Source organism: Oryzias melastigma, linkage group LG7 (assembly GCF_002922805.2).
Source record: "Oryzias melastigma strain HK-1 linkage group LG7, ASM292280v2, whole genome shotgun sequence".
In the NCBI taxonomy this organism is placed as follows: Eukaryota; Metazoa; Chordata; class Actinopteri; order Beloniformes; family Adrianichthyidae; genus Oryzias; species Oryzias melastigma.
The window spans coordinates 6418773-6446599 of NC_050518.1; the positions used below are offsets into that span (position 1 = coordinate 6418773).

At 40.2% G+C, this 27827-nt stretch overlaps 1 protein-coding gene across 4 annotated transcripts in view; it reads right to left on the reverse strand.

The window, feature by feature from the left end:
• samd11 (sterile alpha motif domain containing 11) overlaps window positions 1–27827 on the reverse strand; it is a 105439-nt gene that overhangs the window by 67478 nt on the left and 10134 nt on the right. For 2 of the 4 annotated variants that reach the window (XM_024292349.2, XM_024292353.2), the window contains one exon: window positions 1550–1632. The exons of 1 other annotated variant lie outside the window; for it this stretch is intronic. In XM_024292349.2, coding sequence (XP_024148117.1) covers window positions 1550–1604 — 55 coding nt within the window. In that variant the 5' untranslated portion in view covers window positions 1605–1632. Of the gene's footprint in view, window positions 1–1549; window positions 1633–1852; window positions 1933–27827 lie in introns of those variants that run through there. One more of the 4 variants, XM_024292350.2, reaches the window with a different exon arrangement.

The window sequence follows — 27827 nt, forward strand, 5'->3', positions numbered from 1 at the left end:
TGTAGAAAACAACAGTTTTTTGGCTAAAAAATAGTTCAAAAGATTATTTTAGTGGGTCTTTACGTTTCAAAACTCAAAAGTGAGGACCATACTTATAACTGAGCTATTAGAACATATTTTATTATGTTTTATGTAAAGCACTTTGAGTGAAATATATTTTTTTTATAAGTGCTATACAAATAAAGTTTGATTTGATTTGATTTTAAATTTCAACTGTCAATTTGTAAGTGATATGCCTGTTTTTCTTTTTTGGAAAAACTATTAGCCCTTTTAAATCCAACAACTTTGATTAGAATTCATGTGTCCAGTATTGGCAGGTTAGAGTTTTAGCATAAAATCATCAAAATATTTCACCCAAACTGAGCGTGGATAAACTTATTTTCCTGCTTGACTTTGTCGGTTGAGATACTAAAATGTTTGCAACAGATCAGTCCTGTGATTATACGTTTGTTTCCTTCTTTAAAATGCTGCTTTTGCTGACTTGTTTCATTTGATCAAGATATGAAGCTTCTTAGGGAACCTGCAGGGAGTTCAACTCTGCAATGCTGGAATTTGTGGAATTTAATATTAGAACATATTGAAGGGTCTATAGTCTCTGGGCTAACAATAACGGAAAGACATTGGAAAGATACAGAAATGTTTCAAAATAAATATTTGACCGAGTTGTGCATTTTGGAGACACTTTGCCAATGATAGAAAATAAACTTATGATGTAAATTCTGCCTCAAAATTGGATTATTACTAAACAACTTTTGGGTATAACATCCTCAAACCTTCAAATCTGCGGGTTTGCAAGGCGGCTATGTAACATTAAACCAGACGGGAGGGGAGGTGGGGGGTGGGGGGGTCATGCTGTCGCACCGGCGCCCTTGGCCTCCCCCGATGGATCTGGGGGGTCAGGCGGCTGTCTCTGATCCCACACAGCAACTCTTCCACATGGGATTTATTTTCTTGCTGGATGGGCAGGCAGGCGGCCCAAGAGGATTCTCATTTTAGACCAGCGTCTGTAGCTGTCAACGCCAGCCGACAGAGGCGAGCGGACACCCGACCCCAAGTATCCTCCTTCAACACTCCCCTTTGGACCTCTCTCCCCTTCTCCCATCTTTGGCTGTTCACACACAAACACAGGGAAGGGGAAACTCACGCACGCACAAACAACGGTGACTCCACAGCCATCCTGCATAAATGAAGCTATTCCTTAATATGTGAATGTATAACTTTTTTTTTTACTTAAAAAACTCCACGTAATCTGAACCCGTTTTGAACTTAACCCCATTCTGAAGTTCAGGACTTCTTATCTTTGACTGAAAAGCTCTGCGGCGAACTCCAAGCTTCAACGAGCAATGAGCCAGGTCTATCTAGCAAAAAATGCACAGCGTCTCCCCTTCCTCCCAAGCGCCGTTAATAATTTGTGCAGTAAAAGATAGCGTGCCTCTCTGAGTTTGTGGGAGTTATTGGCACAGTATTCCCCACCATATTTGTGCGAGGCAGTGATAGGAACATAAATTATTTCTTATCTCTTCCGCAATCCATTTTTCAAAGGGCTCACTCTGTGTTCGACGGGCAGCAGCACCAGCAGCCAAAGCCCAGATAGAAGGCTCCATAAGCCTTCAGGAGATCCAGTCCAGTGATCTGAAACAATGCAGAACGCATAGAACCTCTTTATATCAGCTCGGACATATATGATCATAATTTAGACGAAAAATAGAATTATCTAATCCCAAAAAAGCCAAACAAGATTACTCTTACAAGGTAGACAGAATCCTAATCACCAATGGTATAATGTTAAGAGTACACATCAAAATACTAGATGAACAAATGTAATATTGTTTTTTAAATGGAAAAACTTGACCTTTGTATGCCTTTAACCTTTGTTCTTCTTGTCTGGGACTCAGATATGCCCTGTACTTCAGACTGATCTGCACCGACAAAAGGAAAAATGATAAATATCACACCCTCCTCTACAAAGCATTAATGTCTTATTGCAAGGAACGGACCCCGCCGCTTCCAGCTACTATTGATTTTTTTTTTGTCCCTGTGTGATGTGAAACCAGCAATCAGCACTGTGGATTGAAATAGCCCTGAAACTGGAGCCGAGACCTCAACGAGTCGCCAACACATTTCAATTAGCGAGTCGCCCGGGCCGATCTCTCCCCTGGGGCAGAAGGCACAAAGGGTCGTATACACCTAACCCAAGGCCACACACGGTCCTGAAGGTTCGAATGAAACCGATAAGACAGAAGTTATGCATGTCACAGGAAGCATTTTGAACTGAAAATCTAGCAACCTCACAGAGAAGACCTTTAAAGACATGGAAAAACAACTCAAAATACATTTTTTGTTGCTTTGATTATGGCTTATAAATTGTACAACTTTTTTCTGGTAAATTTTATAATTTAGTTTCATGTTCATATAAATGAACACATTTGCTTTTGTTTGAGTTGTACATTAGGGCGGGGTCCCCAACTCCCAGGCTGTTTTTACAGTTTTATTTCTAATTCTGGAGGAAGTAATATTTTGAAAAACTACTGGATTCTCCACCACATCCAAATCATTTATGTCTAATTGCTCAGTCACATGTTGAAGATCTATCCACTACTTTCTTAAAGTGTCTGTGCCGACTGCTAAACTGATATCCATCAAGCTAGCAAAGTTAGCAAAAATCAAGCACTTGTAGCCCTTGTGCTATCTCGTGGGTCCAGATGACCCTACTCTTACATTGAAGTGTCATCCCTCCTATTACAAAGTGGACATAGGTGGAGAGGATTTTGAAGTCTCCCATGGACACTATTGAAAATTAAAAATCATGCAAAAAAAAAAAAGTTCGGCATGCTGTGGGATCCAGAAGACCCCTCCCAATGTTGACGATAATGATATATATCACGATCTAACTTTTTCTCGATAGAAAAAAGTTGATAGACATTTATTTGAAATCTCTGAAATCAACATAATGTGTCAGTCGCCACATTTTGAGTAAATGTTTGCAAGTTATGTTTATTTGCTCTCCTTTTGGTGAATTTCTTTTGGCCTCTCTTCCTCTACTGTCTGCACATGAGGTAAACAAGCACGCGAGACACAACACCCCCATGGTCACTTCCGGTAATCGTGTAACGTTTAGTTTTGGCTGATGAAACAGCGGGACATCTGACAATTTTTAACGGGTTCCAGTTAGAACTGGAGGAAAAACCCGCTGGACTTAAAGCCACAACAGAAAGTTCAATAAAAATTCTCGATTTGGTGATTAGCATTAGCATTAGCATGACGCTATACTAACAAGCTGTTTCATGTGTTGCCTCTATGTGATCACGGACCGGTTTAAAGTCAGACAATATTTTCACTGACCGGACTTTAAGACATGGCGGGTAAACAACAAAATTAATTTGTAGGACATTCATTCAAAAAGCATTTTTTAATATATTAGCAGAATTGAATCCACTGTATATTAGCAACAAGTGTTACATGAAAAACTAACTTGTGTCAGATGTTGTGCTGGCTTTAATGTCAATAATATATAAAAATAAAAATCCAAAAAATTCTAATTTAAATTTGAAAATGTGTTTTGTCTATTTGTTACAGTATTTTAAAAAGCAGCTTTATATTAATGTTCTTCAGTTCCTTTTTTATGAGTAGGTTCATGGTTAAAGATTAAAAAAAGAACTAAAAAGCAGTACATGAGAACTGAAGTAAAAGCATTTCATGTAGTAACCATATTCTCTTAGATGTATGTAATTTATTAAGTTCCAAACTACTCTCTCAGTCTCAGGTTATATTTATTTAATGTATCATTTTTTAAAATATCAGTAAAACATACATTTTTGAAAGTTTTTATTTATTTATTTTTTTTTCTGACAGTTTTTTTCCATAATTAAAAAAAATGTTTGTTAAGGGCATGGAACAGTGCTAGTCCTACTTTGTCACCATAAACACACATTAATTTTAATTAAATCAACAAAGATAAATCAAGTTTTTATATTTAAATAATTTCCAGTGGTATTTTGATTATGATTATGTAGTTTTAAGGTAAAAAAAAAAAGTCATTTTATGGTTCATTAGAAATTTGCCTTCAAGTTGAGAGCTCGACTCTTGTAAGCCCGCCTTCATTTCCCATCATCCCTTAGGTTACACTCTCTGGCGCGCAACTCCAAACTAACATTCCCGGAGCAATTAAAATGGCGACCAATATAAGAGCTATAAAGCTGTAAGGTTTGGAGTCAGATGCCAGCTCAGATGAGGAAATAAAATACATTAATGGATCTATTCGTCTATGTGAGTGGTACAGGCTTTGTCCAACAGCATTTTATTTGGCTCTCGATTCACGATTTGAATAAAGAAATACACAGAAACACAATTAAAGCTTAATTTTTTTTATATGTTCTCCATCATCAGAACACGTTAAAAACAACCAAAATCTAAATTTTCCTTGTGGCAAACATTACATTTATATCAAAAGAAGTACTGAGATTGTGCTTAAGTTAAGTTATTTTTAAGTCATAAAAATGAAAGACTTAACTTTAAATATGCATTTTATCTTTTAAATATTTCTCTGCAGCCCTCGATGTTAGAACAGATAAGTGGATGTTTTTTTTGTGAGCGTTTGTCAGTTGGCTCTTCCTCGCTCGCAGCCATGTTGCTTCATCCTCTGACAGCTATCATCAACAACAGCAGACTGGTGCTGGAAGTGTTTGTGCACACAAGCACGCTGGTGCATGCATGCGTGTGCACGTGCTGTACATTCGGCACCGAGAGGCCAGGGGGTTACGGTGAAACCACAGGGCCGCTGCGACAACCCGCCGCCCTCCCCCTCGAAGCCGCCCCGCACACCCTCCCTCTGGCCTTTTGCTCCTTGACTGGCTGGCAGCCCTGCATCAGACACACAAGCTAGCTCTGCTCCCCCACCAACCACCATGCAACCAGAACACACACACTCTAGCACACACACACACACAGGGCCGGCTGCACTACCCCCTGCTCTGGGCCGATCGATGCAACTCTTTGCCTTTCATCTGACCAGAGCTTTGAAGGAGCTGCACTTCCTAAAGAAAACCCAATACAGCACTCCCTCTCAGGGTAGCTTATTCTGTGTGTTGTTGTGCATGTGTGTGTGTTTGATGCCTGTTTTCATGTTCACACGTTTGTCTATGTGATTGTATTGGGGAGGGGGGTAACATAGGATGGAAGGTTTTGCATTTATTGTCCAAAAGATGATAAAACAGGGTGGATAATTCATTTTATTAATATTATAAGGAGATGTGAATTCAGATTATTGAGTAAAATAGTTAACCTCAATTAGACGTCTCAAATCTCATTGTGTACAGATGATTTCAGTGAATTCCATCTGCTGAAAGAGAAAAGTTCAGTCTTAGTGGAAAGGGCCTCATGAATTCTTAAAGGGAAAGAGAGGCAACACTTGTTTCCTCCAATCTCTCCTGTGCTTATCTATCACCTTCCTGTGTTGTTTGAGGGTTGAGAGTTTTAGCCACAGTCTCTTTCCTGCTTATCCTGCAGATTCCTTTGCTGTTTGTTGAATGCGAAAGCTTGCTTCCTGTGTGGAGGAGCATGAGACTGATCCTCCTCACTCAGTGTCAGAGTGTTAAAGAGGGAAGGGGGCTGCCAGCGACTCAAGGAGTTCAGGTGAAGGAATCAAGAAATCTCGTTCTATACAACAACATATGTGGAGAGGGGAATTCCATCCAGGGAACATCCTGACAAGTTTATGTCGATTAAATTTATCACGGATGTCATATATCAACTAAATCAGTATAAATGACTGCATTAAAGCTAAATGTAGTTTTTCTCTTTTTGTAGTCTTACAAAAAAATATTTTCCTTATTTTTTTCAAAATTAGAAAAAATAATACGACTCAGTTTAGCCAAAAATTGATGTGAAAACAACTAAATCACAAGGACCATATAAGTGATGATCATTGTACTAAAAAAGACAAACTACAGGTTTGAATTTGTGAAAAACACTTTTTACATAATAGTAATGCTAATCACTATGTAATTGCTAGTAAATGCACTTTTCGCAGCTACACAAGTACGTACAAAACATGCACCCATTAAGTGGCCGTTGAAAGTTATCCAATCAGGAGACTTCTATTTGGTAAAGCCGCATATATGGGCGTCCCTTTTGATTAATGGAACTCTCAACCCTATGAAAATTGATCAAGATGGCGCAATTAATACTGTAATTCTGGTTTATACCTGTTCATAATTATATGACAGCAAGTCTTCCATATTTTGGACCAGAGCTGTAAAAGAAAAAGCTTGGAGCAAGATTCAAACTGCTTTGACATTGTCGCACCAAGTCTTTTCCAGCTGTAGGTACATGTGCTATTATCACGTGGCGACAGTTCAGTGTTAGCACCAAAAGCACGTTCAAGAACCCAGGTTTAGCACGTTCTTGAATGCGTGTCACATGTCCAGAGTGAATGTAGCAGTACGCTAAAAAACAAGGCTTAAGAATATTTTGTTAATAATTGCAGACAATAATGAGTGTAATGAGATATGTCAAATATTTAGAGAGGTTTGATAGAACAAGCCCTTTACTTTCACAGTATCAAGATGTTAGTAGCTTGTGTCTGATCCCATGATACGGGTGAATACTCCATTCTGATTGGCTGCAGGGTGTGGATTATAAAGTGATTTATCACACCTAAAACAGAAGTTCTGGTCACAGAGCTCAAATGTTCTATTTCACTGGACTTGCTTAAACGCCAAATGGTATTCCAATTATTAACATAATTTATATACATTTAAAAAATAAATAAAATGTAGTTTTCTTTAAACTGTTTGGTTAATGTGATCATTTTAAAGACATTTTAAAAGTGATTTAAACCTAAAAAAAAAACAAGAATAATGTACTAACATTTGATTGAACATTTATTTTTTTCGTAAGTGACCATGGTATGAGCAGGAAAATGCCAGACAAAGTGTGCATTATCGGTTATTAACAGGCTTCACTGAAGCAGACTTCCTCATCGTCCGTCAATTTCTGAAAATGCACATCATCCTCAAAGTTATTATCTAAATATAATTTGATATACAAAGAATTAATAAAATATATAAGCCTTTTTAAGTGTTTTTTGTGTTTTAAAACAAGTTATATGAAGATTGTGGGGTTTAGTTTGGTTTTTCAGTGATATATTATGTTATGTTTTGTTCTGATGTGTCCTCCTGTCAGTCACACCAGCTTGATGTTCATTATTATCAACAGCTGTTTTCATTTCAGTTAATTACACTTAGTGTATTTAGGCGTCTGGTTTTCAGTCCTTCACTCTCAGTTCATCTGCTTTGTCGCTTTTTTTTTTAATTTATCCGTGTGTTTTGACGTGTTTAATTATTAAATGTTTAGGGCTATATGTCTGAATTCCCATCATAATCACTAACTACTTATAAAAACTATACAGTGCAGTAAATATGTAGTGCCCTGGATGGTGAAAGCAATTCAGACACCACGCGCACTATTTTTTTTTTTTTTTTTTTTCAAAAAACAAATATGAAGTGAAAATCTAATCTATACAACATTTTATGACGTCTATTTATGATGCCACTGTATTCTGGTGATTAAAATGTGGATAGTTTATTATAAAAATACAATTAAACACATTTTTTTTGCAAAAATTGTTCAAACACAATGCATTGTGGTCTATATTCGCAAATGTAGTGAGCACCATTTTTTGCAGAGACTTCTGGGAAATTTCTAGGGCACTCAATTTTGGAATTGTAGATTTGGACATCACTACCAAATGTCCAAAGCACTATATAGTGAGTAGTGAAGGGATTCGGACAAAGCTCATGTTTCTGCCATCTAGCCAAGTCACCTACATATTGGGTCCTACACCACTCGTTCCCGACAAGTTAATTTACCACTGATCAAATGAAATTATTCCCATTTGGGAGATGTTTTTATAATTTACTCCATTCATTAAATCTATCCATCACTGCTTTAGTTTGGGTTGCAGGAGAAGCATTTACACGAGAAAAGCCCAGGTTTACCTTCTTCAAGCCACTTCTTTCAAATGACCACAAAGGCACGTAGGACAGAGAATAAATACAATCTCTTCAGTGTTGTGAACCTCCTCCCAGTTGTTTAAACCTCCACCGCCTTTCTGGTGAAGCATTCTCACCAAATGTCCTGATCCCAGACTCCTCTCAGTGTTGAGGAGTACCTGCTCTGCTGTAAGTTCCTCCTGATGGTTTAGCTTCTCACCTTACTTTCACACTGCAAAGGAATCTCATTTCTGCTGCTTGTAATTGTGATCTTATCTGTTTGTTCACAACCCCACAGCTTATGGCCATAAATGAAGTTAGGAAGAGAAACGGCACAGTAAATTGAGAGCTTTTACATCTGACCCTGCTCTCTTTTTACCTCAACGGCCCAGTAAAAAGTCCACATTACTGCAGTCGCAGCGCCAATTTGTCGTCTGATCTCATGATTCATCCTTTCCTCCTTTGAGCTTAACGTCCAGATCCTTAAACTCCTTCACCCGGTGAAGGAACGTGCTCCTAACCTGGATCATCTTTTTCTGGTTGAACCATTGCCAGAAACGTAAGCAAAGTTTAATTTATCAGAAATATGGAAGTTCCCAACCATCTGCTTGGTAGAGCCTCTGAAAGAAAACCGGCAGAATTTCTAAATCAAGAATAATTTATTAATGCTTATTAACATTCACAACATGGTGGCGGGACGGGTTGTTGCAAAGTGGGAAACCCCATTAAATATTAATTACTCATTTCCACTTGACATGAAGTCCTCCAGAGCATCCGCTCATGTGAGTTTGTCGTTAATAAGCAAAGTCTGGAAGCTCTGCGGTCGTCTTTCAGGAGGGATGAGGTCAGAGGCGCGGAAAGTTAAAGCCCGCCATAATGATGTTAGGCTGTTGAGAGGTTTGTATGCTAGAATTAATTATTTGCTTAATAACTTGAAAAAAAATATTCTATTGTAGATGGTTTCTATAAAAATGTGGTGCAGGATTAATGTGCCAGAAGACATTTGAGTCATTTTTGAGCTTCCTGGTGCATTTCTGAATATTGAACATGTGTCTGTGAGGTTTGTGCCCCCCCCTCAGCAAAGAGTAATCCAAGTGTAACACAAATACAAGTACTTTGTCCTTACAAAAAGTGAGGCAGTATATTGAAGCATATTTTTATATAAAATCTATGTATTGTAACTTAAAATGTTACAGGACTAGTTAGTAGACTATACTTCCTACAATTGAAGTACACTATATCACCAAAAGTATTGGCTCACCCATCCAAGTGATCAGAATCAGGAGTCCTAATCACTTGCCTGGCCACAGGTGTATCAAATTAAACACTCAGACTGTTTTTACAAACATTTGTGAAAGAATGTTCCGCTCTCAGTGAATTCCACCGTGGAACTGTCATAGGGTGCCACCTGTGCAACAAATCCAGTCATGAAGCTTCCTAAATATTCTACAGTCAACTGTCAGCTATATAAGAATAAAATTGAAGAGTTTGGGAACAACAGCAACTGGAGAGGGGTCACTGGATGCTGAAGCCCATAGAGCAAAGAGATCAAAGACTTTCTGCTCAGTCACTAGAAACTCCAAACATCATGTGACCTTCAGATTAGCCCAAGTACAGAACGCAGAGAGCTACATGGAATTGGTTTCCATGGCCGAGCAGCTGCATCCAAACCGCACATCACCAAGTGCAATTCAAAGCGTCGGATGCAGTGGTGTACAGCACACCGCCACTGGACTCTAGAGCAGTGGAGACGCCTTCCCTGGAGTTATGAATCACGCTTTTCCATCTGGAAATCTGATGGACCAGTCTGGGTTTGGAGGTTGCAGAAGAACAGTACATTTCAGACTGATTTGGTGGAGGAGGAATGATGGTGTGGGCCTGTTTTTCAGCCCCCTTAGTTCAAGTGAAAGGAACTTTGAATCCTTCAGGATACAGAACATTTTGAACAATTCCATGCTCCCAACCTTATGGGAACAGTTTGGAGCGGCCCCTTCCTCTTCCAGCAAGGTCCATAAAGACATGGATGACAGAATATGATGTGGATGAACTGGACTGACCTGCACAGAGTTCTGACCTGAACCTCATAGAACACCTTTGGGATGAATTAGAGTGGGCACTGAGAGCCAGACCTTCTCCACCAACATCAGAGTGTGAGCTGACCAATGCGCTTTTGGAAGAAATGTCAAAAATTGCTAGAAACACATTCCCCAACCTTATGGACAGCCTTCCCAAAAGAGCTGATGCTGTAATAGCTGCTAAAGGTGGACCCACATCATACTGAACTCTATGGGTTAGGAATGGAATGGCACTTCAGTTCATATGTGAGTCAAACCAGGTGAGTGAATACTTTTGGTAATATAATGTGCATGTGCTATGGAAGGGGTGGCCAATACAGCGGTTGCGAGAATTAAGTGAGAGTAAATTGTAGGCCATCAAAAAAATTAAGTAAAATATATCGTATTTATATTTTTTTAAATTGCTCCCAGCAAATCAAGCTCGCCATGAAAAATCACTTAAATGACATGGAGAACTATGGAGCTAGAACCGAGACTTAAGTTGTTTTAAGTTTTGTACTTGTGAGTAGTGAATAAACGAGAGAATATGGCAATTATTTGTATTTTCTGGACAAAAGCAATCTCCTATTTTAATAAATGAGGTGGAAGATGAACGTCGATCAGACGGCTGCTGCGCAGAGCAGAGGACCAGCTGTGGGGGCAGAACTTGGCCGTCATCTTTCAGAAATCAATAATGAGGAAATTGATCATTGTTTTATTTTGGGATGGTGACGACAGGATTTTTCTAGAAATATTAGCACCAGTGTTTTCTTAAGCATTGGGTAAAGTTTGCGGTTGATGGAGAAGTCCACCATCCGTTTTTTTGCGGGAGGCGAGCAGTTCACCGTGAATACAGAGGAGTCTGACACACTTCCAGGTGAGCAGAACATCTGTAATTCTCTTTGATAAAACTATACTGCAAAAGACTTTTTTTCTTTTATTCTTTTCCATGGACATAAAAACAAATGACAAAAAGCTTTAAAAAACTTACTGTAATAATTTTACTACGCCAACTTCCAACCTTGTTGGTCCAATACAGCTAGACGTTAGCGGAATTAGCGTATTTACAATGACACTCTACCTTGTTTGCAACTTGTTAAAAAAAAAAAAAAACTAGAGCCGTCAACATTATTAACACAAATTAATCACACCTCATGAAGAAACAATCCCTCGCTTTCTGACAATTCAGGTTTCCATGGGGTGCGGCAAAACACTTTGTCAGGCATTATCCCACTACATGGGATGCATTATCGCACTTTTTTTTTTTTCCGTAAATTTACCACTTCAAATCTCGTAAATTTGTGAGACTGAAGTGGAAGTGAGCCTACAGTCCAGTGAGCAAACACCGCGTGCAGCAGCAGACCCACTAAACTGTAAAAAGCATCTTAGATTTCAACAGGTAAGCTGAATGTTTAAAATCTTACAAATGTTTGGTTGTTTGGTTTAAAGTTTATTAAAGTTTTAATCATTGATGGGCGGCTTGCAGGATCTCTGCAATCCCCATTGATGAAGTCATGGATATGCCTGCAGCTGCTCATTTCCAGTCATTTCTTCCTCCACGAAAGACGAGATCTCCTCCAACTCTGTGTGGTGCTTCCGTCTGAAGAGGCCCAGTTTCCTGAATTTTCAATGTTCTTGTGCTAATGTAACTATTTTCATTCCTCTTTGTTGTTTTGTGTTGAAATGTGGAGAAGGGGCTGTATGCAACACTGTTTTCACTCTCCTTTGCTGGTCCTCCTGCACATGACAGAAACATGGCCTCGAGGGCTGACGTCCTGCTGTTTTTTGACATCCTGCCTTATTTCCTGCTGATTACCTGGATCAGGTGTGTTTAGCCGATAAGGAGCTTCAATGGCAGGTTGGTTGGAAAACATGTAGGACGCTGGCCCTCGAGGCCTGCAGTTCGACACCTGTGACGTAAGGTGACTTCTGGGTACGTGAGTTGAAAGGGCAGAATAAAGTGGTGTCTCTGAGCTCTTTATTTTACATATGAAACTCCGCATTACAGACACCGAACCTTAGAAACTCAGCCTCACTGAAAATAATTTGATTTTGAGTCCGCAAAAAGGTCAGAATTTCTTTGTTTTTGATACCGATCTAGAAAATAAAGCTTCACAACATGCTCTCCGTCTTTCATTGATACGGCTGAGATAAACAGACAACTTCTTTTCTCGTCAGTGTATGACTTCTTTTCTTGTGAATTTATGTATTTTTTCTTATACATTTTTGAGATCTAAAGTCACAAGTTTATTACTTAAAAACATGAAAATTTACAAGATTAAAAAAATAGCCTATGATTTTTAAGTCATAAATATAGAACTTTAGTAACAGTTATGCCTTTTTTCTCGTAAAATTTACAAGATTTAGAGTTCTGTTTTAATATTCTCTTTTTGTTTTTTAAACTGGCCGTAATACTCTGTCGTACTAAGGTGCACTGTTGTTGAAGTTCACCTTGTGGTGTGGGAAATACAGTACCAGTAGTTATAAATGCAAACGTTTGCAGATCACAGAAGCTCCAGTCAGGAAGATGTTAACAAATGTTATGTCTGTCCAGAATAGTACACCATCATCTGTTTCAATTGGCACTCTTGCCTGACTGCCTTTCCTTATAGGTACCAATTGCATTGGTCAATGCCACCTTCCAAACCTGTCCCACACAAACACACCGGGCTCTTGACGTAGGATGTCAAAAGACGAAGGAGCAAAGGCTGATGCTTCCATTGGAGGAAAGTGAGCTGCCGCCTCATTCACAAAGCTGTGGTGGAAGCAGTATAAACACAAGCGAATATGGCCACCAGAGATTGGGACATTATCCCAGTCGAAACGCCTGGCTGCGGATGACTCAGCCTCCAACGCAGCACGAAAAGACTGGAGAGACTTTGCTCCGTCTCAAACTGTTTCCAGACAAACCAAAATAGCTCCGTTAATCCCAGGCGGATGGTAACCAAATGTCAGGTGAAGGATACGGGTGTTACTTGATCGTAACACAGAACACGATACTGCAATACCTGCGTTGGGGTCTGCAGCTCATGCCCAGGAGCTTAAAAATGTTTTGTTTAGGTATAGTGTAACTTCAGTCAAGAGGTACTGAGGTTAAAGGCGTGTGTATCCTGCACTTTTGATTTCAAAGATTCACATATTTTCCATTTCATGGGGGCATGTTTAGCAACATCTAATCTCCCACAGTGGCATCAAACTTTAACTCCTCATAAATGTTTCCCTGAGGACTTCTTATATTACCAAATGAACAACTGTCTGGTCAGACATCCCAACGCCGACCTAGGTGCAGGAACTGCCTGGTTGAGGTACAGACTGTCCACCAGTTAACAGTTTGCAGCAGTCAGAGAAAAGACACACGATGAGGCAGCTGCCTTGGCAGGTAGATGAACTGAGGATCAAACAGGCTGGGAAAGAGGTGATTAATGTGCTGGGAACCCACAGGAAAGAAAACAGGGCCATAAATCTGCCACATGGCCCCCTCACTAATCGGAATTGAAACAAAAAAAATATCATGTCTATTGTGTTGGCATTTGCATTTTCTGTTGACCAACAAGCCGCTAATGTTTGAGCAGAAATATTAAGAGGGTGGGGTGTAGGGTTCGTCGAGTATGAACGGCAGTTATATGGTCATAGGGATAATTCCAGTGGTAATATTGTGCAGCAAAGAAGACATAATTCAGAACAGGAGTTCCTTGATTCAGCAAAACTGCAAGATGATGAAGAAACATGCAAGAAAATCCAGAGTACCAGCTTCTGCCTTCAGTCTACGATAACATATAAATGGCTTTTGTGAAATTTGAGTAATTGCAGTCAATATCAGGATAAAATACAAAGTAAAAACATGGCAACATCATCACTTTTCGCTGGATAGTCTGGTGAATTCAGCTTGATTTAGCCACAAATGCTAAAAAATACAACACTATCATATGGTTTGATTTCTCCTTCTTTTGAGGTTTAAACCATTTACCAAGATTTTTAAGTTTTGATTCAAGCATGTCTCTTGAGTTCTTTTTTTTATTCCCTTAGAATGAAATAAAACCACAACTTTCAGATGCAGTGAATAGCTAAAGCAGCTTTGTCCTGTTTGCAGGTCACAAAGGGCAGATTGCAGGAGCGTAGAGACTCCAAGCTGCCCATTAGACATGAGATCACCGGTTTATCCAAAGGAGTCTACGGGGTTTTGTTTCAAAGATCAAACAAATTCTCTTTGGATTAGGCCTTTGACTTTCTTTTTTACAAAGACCCACGGTCTGCTCTGTCTTATTAATAAAGCCGGGTATCAGCAAAATAGACGGGTGTCCATCCTTAACGAGCACATTTTTGATGACCTGATACATGAGGGTATTACCACACTTCTTAACCAGAATAAAGTCCTCCTAAGTGTTCCCAGTAGTGTTTTAATTATGATTATGAAGTTTTTAACCAAAAATCTTAAACCTTAATTTCTTAAAAAGCATTTTTTTATGTTGATCTGAAGTATAGTTTTTTGAAAACTCAAAAAAACATGATTTTCATCAGAGGGGACTTCAAAGCAGCATACTTTAGGCACCTGTATGATCAGGGCGTTGCGCTGTTTACTTTCATTTCTCCTCCTCTCTTCGGCTCACTAGTGTTCATCATACATCTAGAACCAGATGATAATCTCTGTCGTAATATAGTGGACTGTTGGATCTCCAGTTTGGCCAGCTCCAGAGTAAATGTAGGCTCTCATTTACCCAAACAAACTCTGGTCCAGACCAGCCAGTCCTGCCCTATGAGGATTCTACTCTCAGTTCAGGGGTCTAGAGCCACATGAGGCTCCTTTACTCCTCCACTGTGGCTCTCTGATTTAAGAAAAATGAGTTTTAAATTTTAAAAAGTAACTTAAGTAAAAAATAAATAAGCAATAAAGTAAACTAACTCAAACTTTATTCAACTCATCCACAAACAGTTAAAGAACATTACGTTTCACAAGTAAAACATTTTGACAGACTTTTGTGCACCGTGTACCACAGAAAATCAATTGAAGGTCAGCGAGCAGAACCACTGGATTATAAGGTGGATTTTCAATTTTTTTAAACAAATTCAAAGATTTTAAGGGTGGTTTAAAAATGGTGTAAGGGTTATCTATTTAGCTCCAATTTAATTTTGGTTCGTAAAATTTACAGATTTGTAGCTGAAATTCATCACAAACTATAGAATAAACTGTTTTAATCACCGCTGACATTACACCACATACTATTACAGTTGCTGCATTGAGATGGTCGCATGTGACACTTTATTTTGAAAGGAAGTCTTGTTTACATCTGTCAAGTAAAATTATTTCATTGTTTAAAAAAAAAAAGACTATTTTTTTCTTTACGTTTATATTTTATTTATTCCAAAGAAACAACAGTTTGTTTATATTTGCCCCAATAGTAACGGTGACATAAATGTGCAAATCTGTGTTTTATTTTCTAAAGGGTGAACTTTGTGGTTCCCACTGGGTTGTGATCAGTAAGAAATCGACCCAAATGGCCCCTGAAGTGTTGAAACCTTCTTAAGTCTTAAAACACTCTTGCTGATGGAACTAAAACTAGTATTTTTGTAAAGGACTGGTACATCTTCAACGTTCTGTGGACTCAGGGAAGGACAAATCTTTGACCAAACTAAAAAGTTGACAATTTTATTCTTCACATGGTGATTCAGTCTACTAAAGCCACCTAGAAGCTCAGCATGTGTCGGATTTGATCGAGACCATATGACAGGTATTTACAATTTCATAAAACTAACTGGTTAGCAATATGTCCTTTTTTCTTGCATGTTTAAATGTTAGAACATAAAACGAGACAGTTAAGGGAAAAGTTTCAATATTCAATTGATTATTTGATTGACTTATTTTGCTCTGTTAAGACCTCATTTCCATGACGACTGAAGGAGAGTGAGCCTTCAGCCATCCTGTTAAATCCCATATGTATTTCAGAGTTGGATCTTTTCCAATTAAAAATTAATAAAAAAAGTTAATGTGCAGTGAAACTCACTGCTACTAACTAAAGGATTAAATAGGATGTTTTGTTGAAATGTTTATTTCTGCAGGAGGAAAGTTTTGTTTTTCTTCTGATGCGACTAAATCTGCTCTAAAGACATTAGATGAGCTGTGAAATTAAAATGAAAAGTAAAAAAAAAAAAAAGCCTTGCTCAAAGCGTACACATACGTAACCTCGAATGAGAATGACGCCCTGAAAACCCAGCAGAGACAGCCTCGTTTCTTCTTCTCCGGCGATTCAGCCTTCCTGTTGGGATCCAATGACGTTCCATCAAGAGACGGCATCCAAACAAACATCCTTCAACAGAAATTATCCATTTGCTCCAACTCTGCTTAGTATTTTTTGTTGACATGGCCACAGAATACTAAAATAATTATAACCAAGATGTTTGAAATCTGTTCAGATTTCACCTTATCTGACATCAACTGCAATCACCTTTACGTTCCATTCTCTTTGAAACCTGAGGGTAGAACGAACAATAGGAACAAAGCATTATCTTTCAATTGTCTGAGGCGGTGTGGGCTGCTCGGCGCAGGGCTGCGTTTGCTAAATGAGCCAGAGCAACACTGCGGAGCCCACAAGGCTCCACAATCACTGATAGGACCAGGGGCTTTTTTTCTGCCTGCATACTCCCTCCACCACCTTGCCTCCTCCGGCCCCAACCTTCCCCTCCGTCAGGAATCTATATTTCATAAGCGAGCTGTGGAGCTCCAGTGCCCAATTATCAGCAGATAAGGCACAGGAAGCCCTGGAGCGCCGGCACGGCTATTTAGACAGGGAGGGGGGAAGGAGCTGGAGAAACGAAAGGCAGGCAGGCAGGCAGGGAAGCAGGCAGGGACCCAACCCCCAGGGGCACTTCGCCCTCGCTACGTTATTTTTTTTTTCTTCCTTCTCTTTTTTTTTTCTTTTCTCTCTTTCTCACTGACAGCCAGCTCCTCCCCTCCTCCCTAACATTTGCGGCAGAGTTCAATTAGTGCCGCCGGCTGCTAGCACCCGTAGCCCTGCTTAGGCCGGGAACCGGAGCCTCTATCAGCACCCAGCAACACGCAAGGCTGAGTGCAACTAGCTAAATGACGTCAAGGCGAGTTGTGTGCTGGACTCACACAAACACACACATCCAAGTGGCTCACTGCCTCTCAGCCATAAGCACAACAGAGTCCGTCGGAAAATTCCAACAAAAACAAACTTTTATCTTTGTTCTCCGCACTATCGTCCCATACTGTAGGTTAGTGAGGCAAATTCCAAATTTTGCACTTATTTCTGACTAACACTAAAGTAGTAATCTCCACCAAGAAGTTATTCCTGCACTTCTGCAGACGCTGCAGATTTGTGGCTTGAACTGTCGTTTGTAAGTCAAGACTTTGCTCCTCCATTAGTGGCGAGGTAAAACTCAGTGTGCCTCTCACGTTTTCACATCCCAACAAAAAAACCAAACTCCAACTGCCAACGCTAAGCAAGGTCGGCCAGGGGTCAGACACAGCTCACGGATACGAGACGGATATCGATTCGCTGGGACAGGCCACGAACACACGCGCACGTACGTACACACACACTTTTGCTCCCCTCCTCCTTTTCTCTCACTCTGCAGACACAGGGCAGGCATCAGCCAATACATCAGCCAGGGGCAGGAAAGGCCGGGGTCAGAGGGGACAGAGTTTGTGTGTGTGCGTGTGCACGTGTCTATGCGATGGGACTAACTGGCTGCTGAAAGCTGCTCTTCCACACAGCTATGCGGAACCTTCAGGCTGTGTCGATTCCCCTCCAAGCAGCCAAGAAAACAGCTCTGCCCAAGCACTGAAAGAATTTGTCTTTCCGCCACTCACAGACTTGCATCTATGCACTTGAATGTTTGTTTTTATGCAACTCAGGGCTTGACATTTAGCTTTTGCAGTCAGCTGCCCTTTGGGCAAAGTGCCCGAGGGGTGTTACCTGCTCAAGAACCAAACTCACTGGGCTGAAAGGAAAAACAAAAATGACGACTTTTCCTGTATAAAAGTCATTGTTCATTAGATTTTCAATTAGTTTGTTGTTATTCTGGTCTTAATCTGTAAAAGTTCAAACCACAAAAATATAATCTTAAGAGAAAAAAATTCTTAATAAACTGCAACAAGAAAAACAACTGCTCTACATTTACAGCAGAACCAAACCAACACACTCCTCAGAAACTTGAGTCTGACGAAGCAGCTTAAAGCTTTTTAATATTGCAGTTATGAAAACGTACATTCTCTGATGGACCGGTCTGGTGAAACCCGCCTTTGCTAGACGAATGATGGCAACGGGCCCCTTACCCTTACCCCATTGGCAGATTTTCTTTACATAACCAAAAAAAGAGAGAAATTGACCAAAGGGTTAAGAAAAATGATCTTACCTAAAATTCCTCAAAGACTTTTTACGTAAAAGATTCAGTGTTTTGCAGTGTAGGCTCCAGCAACCCCATGACCCTGATGGATGATGATGATTTCACAAAGTACACAGAACAGTTCAAATCCATGTGTGATTTATATTTGTATATTTACTGTTTTAGGTTTCTAATTAGGACTAATAGCTTGAGTTTGCTACATTAGGATTGTTAGCTTTACATAAAAGGTGCGGTCACTTCAAGGGCGGGGTCTACCTCAAACAGGGCCTATTGACTATATGAGAACTGGACTGGAAGACTCCTCCCCTTCTGAGTTCCAAAGAGTGAAAATCCCATAGACTTCAATAGAGAAATAAACAGCTATTATTCAGTTATTATATTTGTAAGAATAACTATTTAACGTGTTCTTGCAAATCCTCATTTTTTTCTCATATGTTTCTTTATTGGAAATTATTAAAGTTAGAGGCCAATCAGAGACCTCAATAAAAGCATGTACCTGCTGGCCTCGACGTCAAACGTTTTAAATGTTTGACAATTAATTCTCCCAAACCCCCTGCCATGTGTTATGGCTCTCACACTTACTCCTGATTGGTAAGAGCGATTGCCATAGAAACATGAACTCAGACCGATTTGGACCAATCACTGATTACTGATGTTGCCTGGCTCCAACATGGCGACATCCGTATCGTAAAAAATAAATAAATAAATAAATAAATAAATAAATAAATAAATAAAATCGACTCAATTGAAATAATTTAGTTGAAGCCAGAAGTAAGCCAATTTCTTTGGGTGACATCACACCTACTCCGTCCAGTTCTCTTATACAGTCAATCACTTAAAAATGTATTTTTTTTCATATCACTGACATTAATACAGTTCCTTGAATGATCCATAAAAACTTTTGTAGAAAACTGCAAAATCTAAAATGTAAACACTGGAAGCTGATTTTTGTGTTTAGTTTAAGATTTAATTGAAAAAAAAAAATTCTGATCAACTCAAACATCCTTTGACGTATCGTTTCAAACTCCTGAATTGATTCTCATTTGGCAGCCAAACTTCATGAATATAGGACATTTTTAACATAAAAACTAGGGGTGTGTACTGGCAAGAGTCTGGCAATACCATCCGTTTTGTGTTATGCGTCTCTCGGTGCAATACGTTTGTGAAACATCCCAAGACTGTACCACAACAACTTTTCAATATTTTTTTTCACTATTTGTTTTGGTGAGGTTTAGAGCTGCTCAAAGAGGCTCAGTGTGCTGTGCTGCCAACTAGTGGTTAGGGGTTTCGATGGAAAACAGAAGTAAGACGCTGAAGGACGCTCATAAATAATTAAATATCATCTTGCCAGCATTTTAAAAATCGGTACAAACATTGTCACACAAGATATTGCTATATATCACCAAATCGGTAAAACATAAAGGGCATGGTGTCTTGTATGCTGATTAATCATAGTTTTAATGACTGTCATCTGTCACTTACCGAAGTATTTTGGGTGGTAGTGATGGGTGTTTTGGTTTGATCAAGTTTACCAAATTTGATATCTGTTGTTGCTCAAGCATGAATGTGTAAATATTGTGTTTATTAGTGGATGTTTTGACATGGAAGTAAATCCTATAAAACATTTGTTAGGGCATGATGGCCAGTTTGGTTCAATACATTTATGTTTCTGATGTTGAGCTTTGAAAGTTTGAACAAAAGAGAATCCCTTTTAATCAAGACTGTGCGATTATTGATATAATATAGTGATCAAAAAAATATATATTTTAGAAAAAAAATTCTTATGTTTCAGTTCTGGTAATTTTTGATGACCCTTTTAAAATTCCCTTTAAAAGTTAAGATAAAATTGTTTTAAAAGCCTACATTTGATGAGAATGGAGAGAAACAACTCATCTCCAACAGGACAGACATCTTCAGTAGAACTCAGGATTTGTCCTGACCTTACCTGCAAGATATCATTGGCTATGATAAAGTAATGCTGGTGACTTTGGTAGGACTATATTTCCGTAGCCCGTAGTGGAAGTCAGCTGGAGTCACAGCCTCAGCAGTGCATGGGTCATATATGCACATGTGACATGTATGATCGCCGTGCCTGAGTGAATAAGTGTGCGTCTCTGAGTGTGTGCTCAAATGTGTGTGCACTGTATGTGTGAGAAAAAGTCAGAGGCAGTGAAGCGGATGAGGGCAGGCAATGCTCCCAGGCACAGAAAGGAGGCCAACTCCATCTCCTACGACGAGGACAGAGGCCAGCGCCGGAGACAGTGAAGACACAGAGTTTTCTCTGTGAAGGAGGCTGGGAGCTGCCTTCATGGGAGTTTTTACTAAGCCTTATAATTACCTCCCGTACTTATCCGCACAGTTGTGAATATGGTTCTATGTTCTGAGCTTGCAGTGTTTCAGTGCTATGCAGGATGTTCAGAAAATGATCAGTACAGATAATTTCTTCATACCAATGTCATTTATCTTCAGCGAAGCGCTTCGACAGAGAGAGATAAGTAAACAGCCGAACCCAGAGATACAGAGATAACAGCAACACAGTGAGGGGAAGTGAACTTCCCCCGCTGACGTTCTTGTTCCACAGCGAGAATCCCCCGGTCGGTAGCCTCAGACATCTGGTTCCATTTAGCTCTCAGCGCTTTGACGCGTTTCCTGTGCTGCTGCTGCCGCTCCATGCAGCCACGGCCACGACACAGCCCTCCCAAGGCCGCGACAGCCCAACTCTCTGGAGATGATATACTGTACCGAACACTCACACCCAAAAACACAACCATTCATCCACTGCTAGGACAAATTTGAAAAGACTGATGTGTCATTCTGATGCTTAGTCAAGTTGTGATGCTGTCATAGTTTCTAAAAAGGTTTTTTTGATTTGTTGTCTTAAAGACTAACAGGTGGGGTTGATGGCACCATAGCGGGAGAAGCAATCTGTGTTTTAAATTTCTTGGTGATGACAAAATAATGAAATATCAGAGCTTTTCTAAGCAGAAAAAGTTGAATTTATCCAGATTGTGTACTTAAAAAAATTCCAAAAGATTATCTAGAGCGGAAAAGTCATATTTTCCTGAATGTGCTGCAAGTTACACTCAAATAGCGATAAAGTGCTGCAGCTTGAGGATGATAGATGGTAACAGGAATGCAGTGACACACAGGCTATATTTTGACTTGTCAGTTTTGGGAGCTAACAGTATGACATGTCGCGTCACTCGTTCTGTTTCAGCACCGCTAAACCAAAACGCCTTTCACAGGTGATACCCTGTGTGTGGGGGGGGACTGGAAAAGGGTGACCCCGGGATGGAAAGCACGCGTAAGAAGCATCAAGAAATTAAAAATAAAACAAGCGCCCACGCAGCCCCACGATTTAGCAGAGGAACTTCAGACAACCAGGTTGGCAACACCGGGGATTACGGGTAGTGAAAGTGAGAATGAGGGGGCGAGAGGACAGGAAGAAGCAAAAGTGCAACGAAGGAGGTAAAGATGCAGGAAGGAGCTTCTTAAAGGCTTTCCTACGTAGGAGGGACTCCCCACCCCACGCTCAAGTTCTCTATAGCATTGATATAATTCTCTGAAATCACTGTGTGTCTGGAAATTTACAAAACTGACGTACAATTTTTAAACATCAAAAGCCAAACGACTTCCCCGATATGAAAAATCCTGTAGATCCACAACAAATGTATAAAATTCCATAATAAGGATGTAAAAACACTTAGAATAAACAGATGGGTTTGAGCTGCTGATGTGTTTGTTTCAAAAGCTGCAATTTAACTGAGCTCAGAGGGGCTGAGAGTGGGCAAAACGAGGACAAATGAAAGTTTAAGGAGACACCATCGATCTGTGTGGAGGTCAGAGGTAGGCCGCCTCTATCAGAGAATCAACAAACAGCCTGCAGCACCCTTCTCAGTGAAGCCAATCACCTTCTGACCTGGTCCTACGTTACCATGGTAAAATGACCCTGAACCAGACATGCTCATCTCCTTTCTCGCTAAAAGCGGCAATGTGAGCCCACAAACACGGTGAATCAACACAATTTTGTTATAATTAGCTGTTTTGTTTTTTACAAAATTTTAACCGAAAAAAATGCAATTTTTGTAAATATTTAGTCAGTTTTAGGCTGAATTTGTTCATTTGCAGCATTTCATTTCATGAGGTGCTAGACTTGGCTGACCATCATCTAGGAAAATCACTTGTTCCCATCCTATAATTCCCCTTCTCCTAAAAAAAATCTCAGATTATTGTCTTTAGCAACTGTTTCCACATGACCCTCCCTGCTTCCTTCATCCAACTCTCCTTATTCCCTTCCCTCTGAGGCAGGCAGGCGGTGGTGGTAACCAAGCCTCTGGCAGTGTGTTGCTTTCCTGCAGGAGCCCTCAGGTTCCAACCTGTCAATATCCCAGGCAGAGTCTTGGCTCTGCCGTGGCTCAGTTAACCTCATCACCCACTGCAGCTTCACAAAAGGCTCCTGTCCTTCTGCCAGTCCAAAGACAAACACATCACCCGTTCACTCCTCCTTTCCTCTTCTTAGAATTTACTCCACAAACACACACTCGCACACACACTGCCATCACATCTGGAAAGGCCAGCTCCCTCTAACAAAGCAGGATGGCAGCTGACTGCACTTGTCTCCTTGTTGATGTCTTAGTCCTTCTGGATGATGGCCTCTTGTAAGTTGTTGCAGCTGAATAAAGTTGTAGAAAAAAAATCATATTTCTTTATCTCATCATCTGCATGATACTCTAAGACATCTGCCATGAAAACTGGAAGTTACATTTTGTAGGATTTAATCCTACCTAAAACAACAGAGCATGAAAACACATTCAATTGTAAGTCTAATAAGAAGCAAAAACAACAATTTGGTACGTAAACGGTAAGATATTCCTTCATATATCTGATGGTAAAACAGCTGGTTCTGATCCCAAATCTGTCAAACTGTCAAAGATTTTACAACTCTGCACTCCAGAGGAAAGCTGAAGGAGTGCAGCAGCCAGTCGGTGGTTTGACATGCATATGCGGATTCATCTCACACACTTCCTGGTCATTTTGCTCCTGCAGATTTGCTCCTGCAGACCATGCTTTGCTTTGTATCAGAATTCAATTCTACGAAACAGTTCTTGCAGCTCCTGGGATTGCGTGATTAAGTGAACCGAAAGGAGCAGGTCAGTGGAGTCACAACTCCCCTCACATGTAGATATGAACCGTCTGTGAGCAAAAAAGAAAAAGAAAAAAAAACGGGCAAACTTTTACGGGGAACATTGGTGGCCCGCAGAACGTTTTTTGACCACTCGGTGTGCCCGTAGTAGCAAAAATATTCATGCATTTTTTTTTTTATAGGCGGGTGACGGGTTGTAGCGAACACTAAAACAACACGGAAGGGTAAAGTCGGTGGAACACAGGTACAATCGTATAGATTTTAATTTTTTTCCTAACCCTCCTGAACTCTGTGCACTTCACAATGGGCCTGTTAAGTGATAAACACTCGTGTTGTGTGTCTCATTGCGTGCAGCCTAGCTGTTAGACATTATAAAATTAGACAGTCAAGTGTGTGTGTGGGCATAACATGCACACTCCTCCGTGTGTGCGCTGTTCATGTGCGGTCAATAAGGGGGCAGTATGCACACCTCACTAATGACTAAAGTGTGGCATAAAGACACCTGTAGAGGCAACTTTCCTGTTGAAGCCTCTGAAGGAGCCAATGGGATCAGTTTGTGTGATGCAATTCTGCCTAATAGTCCAGATGCAGCTGTACTCTCTTAAAGATGCAGTCTATGGGCCTAAACAATCCAAAAACCCACAATGTATGTGACTTAGGCAGGGGTGTCCAAATCCAGGCCTCGAGGGCCGGTCTCCGGCTGGTTTTCCAGAATCCCTGCCGTATCTGCCACAGATTACCTGGACCAGGTGGGTTTGGCCAAAAAGGAGCTTCAGTGGCAGGTTTGGAAAACATGTACGACACCAGCCCTCGAGAACCCCTGGACTAATGCCTTAGATCTGATATGGTTGCTAAAACTGCTGAAAAGCGATTCTCCAAAGTTTAGCATTCATTATGTTTGGTCCAGTGTCAGCAGCTTAAAGTCTTTCCACTTTGTAAACCAAGCTAAAAAAATATCTATTCTCCCAGACAGGCTATAGTGGAAAATGTAAAATCCACTTAACTCACTTGGACTTTTTTTGATCCACACATCCAATGACCATTTTTTCCTTTCAGTTTATTGGTAAACCAACAAATAACCACACCTCTACCTGCTGTTGGGGGGTGTCAAACAGTATGTTTCTCTATGTCCCAATCTCCTAACTCCACACACATTATAAAGTACTTCCACTAATTTTGTGCTTTAGTTTTAACCTACAAGAACCCATAGTGACATGAGTTTAACAAAAACATTTCTGAAGTGTTTTCTGCGGTCTACTTGGTTAAGGGGTGTTTTCCACATAATTTTATTTTTAAGAAAAAATGGGTCTGGGTCTTTATGGGTTAACTTATACAAACGATAGTGTGGCAACTGTTTCCTAAATTTAGGGAAACAGCTCTACCATACACATTTGTCCCGCCCATTAAGCTTCACTTACGCCACATCAGTTTAAGATAGCCAGCTGGGAAACCGTCTTCAGATTAGCCCAAGACAAATAATGAGTCATATGACCTCAGTTGGTCCAATCATGTCTGTTATTCTAATCAGAGGAATGCTTAAATATTAAAGCAGCACTCATCCATTTCCAGGTAATCCTGTACATTAAAAGCAGTCATCTAAACACATTTGGAAACGTGATTTTTTTTTGTTTAAAAAGCTACAAAGGCAATATTTTATATATATATATATATATATATATATATATATATATATATATTATGTATTTTTTTTTTCTGAAGCTCTTTGGTGTCTTAAACTGAATGACCCATATTTGCTGATGAAACGTCATGTTTACAGTAAAACGGTGCACGTGTAAAAGATCGGGCCCCTGCCAAAGCTAAAGTACAGAGAGCACTATCAGATTTAAAGTATAGTGAGATAACAGAGAAAAGGCTGGATGATTGCACTCTGAGCTACATAACTGTGTGAAAAAGATCTGCTCACTAAATTACACACTTTCAGACGTGGACAAGCAGGAAAAGTTGCATTTGTTCAGGGTTTGTTTTCCTGTGATTTTGATGCATAAGTTTAGCCTAAAAATGACTTTTAGTGATGCTTTGTTATTTCATATAGGCTTGATCCCCTGTGTGTTAATAAGCATGTCACCAGTCCAAATCTCAAAACACACAGATGCACAAACACACGCACGCACACCCCAACACACACGCTTCTGCGTGCTTGACTGCCGGCTCCATGGCTGTCTGCTGGGATCTCAGGTTACAGTCCACCAGACTTTATGGAAGCTTCTCTCCCACACCCATCTCCTCCTCTGCACGGCTCCGGAGGAGGTATCAAGTTGCCGGTTCAGCGCCGGACAGACTTGGCGCTGGCGGCAGCTTGTGATCTAGGCTGTGTGTTTGTGTTTTATCTCGGAGCCTCTCTATCAGCACACAGAGCTGACGTCTGCTCAGGTATGTAGGTGTGATTTGCTGTATAGATCATACACGTACAAAGTCTGGCTCTTCCTCAGCACACCTGATTTTACTAAAACCTCAAAGGAATAAGACAAAATTATGATTTTTCTTTTGATCCTCATATGTTGACTAATAAAGCCAAGCAAAAAAATGAAAAAAAATCTCCTACACTTTAAATGATAAAAGTACAAAATGTAGTCACCTTGAAAATCTCTGGTAGATGTCAGTCTGAATAAAGACCAAATGAAATCTTCAGGACTCAATCCGGACTAAATTAAGTGCTCTGTCCAAACCAATAGACTTTTCCAATCTGAGTATACCTTACGACTCTTGCAGAAGATGAATATCCATGATTTTTCAATCGTCTATTCATCATGAAATGTTGACCACAGTTCGTGTTGTGTTTGTTTTTTGGTGTATTTTTTAGAGTTGGCATATAGATTTCTACTCCGACATGTAACATTTCACTGCAATCAAGAAAATTCCACTTTTAAGACAATCCTGGTCCTTTCTCATAACGCGAGTGCGCCTCCTGGACTCCATGATCCCCCTCAGAAAATCTCACGTTACATCCTGAAACTGCGGCGAAGCAGCACCTGCAGGTCAACATGGAGTACAGCCTCCATAGGCAAAGACCTCACGTTGGTTCTACCACTAGAAATGATTGCAAACCAGGCATGGAGCGGCACTCATGAATTATGCATGGAGACATCTGCCACCTCTGAATTATAGATCTGTGAAGGCCTAGCATATGGGAACAGCCCAGCAAGAGCTAATGGCTGACTCCCTGCAACAAAATATGGGTTGGAAACACGGTTAGGCATTAAACCTTCCAGTCACGTGAAAGTGAGGTGGACCGTTAATGAGATTGTTTTCTTGTCTGCCTTTATTGCATACTTGTTCATACTCGGCTGCACCAGACAGAAAAACTAGCCTCCAATCTGTTTTTGTGTTGGAGAAAACTTGTATTTTGCGACAAAAAGAGTTAGTCTAATGCTTCAAGATGTATTTTGCCCTGAAGATTGTGTACAAAAAAAATGAAGCGATCAGCCAGCCTGTCTTTGAGTCTCTTAAGCTGGCTTCCTCTGGCTGAAGCTCAGGCTGCTTCCATATTGTATATTCTGATTACAGGGCCCGTTCTTTAAAGAAGCTGAGAGGGAGCAGAGGATTGAAGGAAAGGGGCTGTATTTTCTGCCGGCCCAGTCGAGCAGGAGGCCTAGTCTACCCGGGACCACCACAATCTCCTCCTTTCTCTCCAGGATTATCCTCTTATCAGCAGCGCAAAAGCCCGGCTGAGAAGCGCCAGTAATTAGCCTATCTTTAATTAACGAGCACGCTGTTTCAGAACCACCCACAGTCCATGCAGGCTCCCACTTGGAAGGCAATCAGTGCGGCATAAAGATGAGCAGGCTTAATCTTGTTTTTGTCTGGGTTAGAGAGTGAGTGTGTAGAAAAGGGCAAAGTTCATCTTTTTCAAGTTGTTGGGGAGTTGCACCGTGCAGAACGTCCCTCATGCATGCACGCTTGCAAACAAGCTGTTCTACCCCACAGGTTTCAAAGGGAATCCTGCCACCCACCACTATTCCACTTTGTGTCACAAACTAGTTTGTGGGTTTGAGTCTGTACGTTGTGGGTGTAGAATTTTACAACACAAAAATTGTGCTCACTTTTGCTATCATCAACTAACTTGTTTTTTTAAATCCAAGACATGTGTCAAAAGTGATGGAGGCTCATGTCCTTTGGTACCCCTCCATGTCACTTAGGAGAGCACAGTGCTGGGAGAAAAGCAATCTTTTGATGGTGACAGACACATAGAAGATGAGTACCGTATTTTCAGGATATAAGTTGCATTTTGTGAATAATTTGTCTAATTTTTCAAAA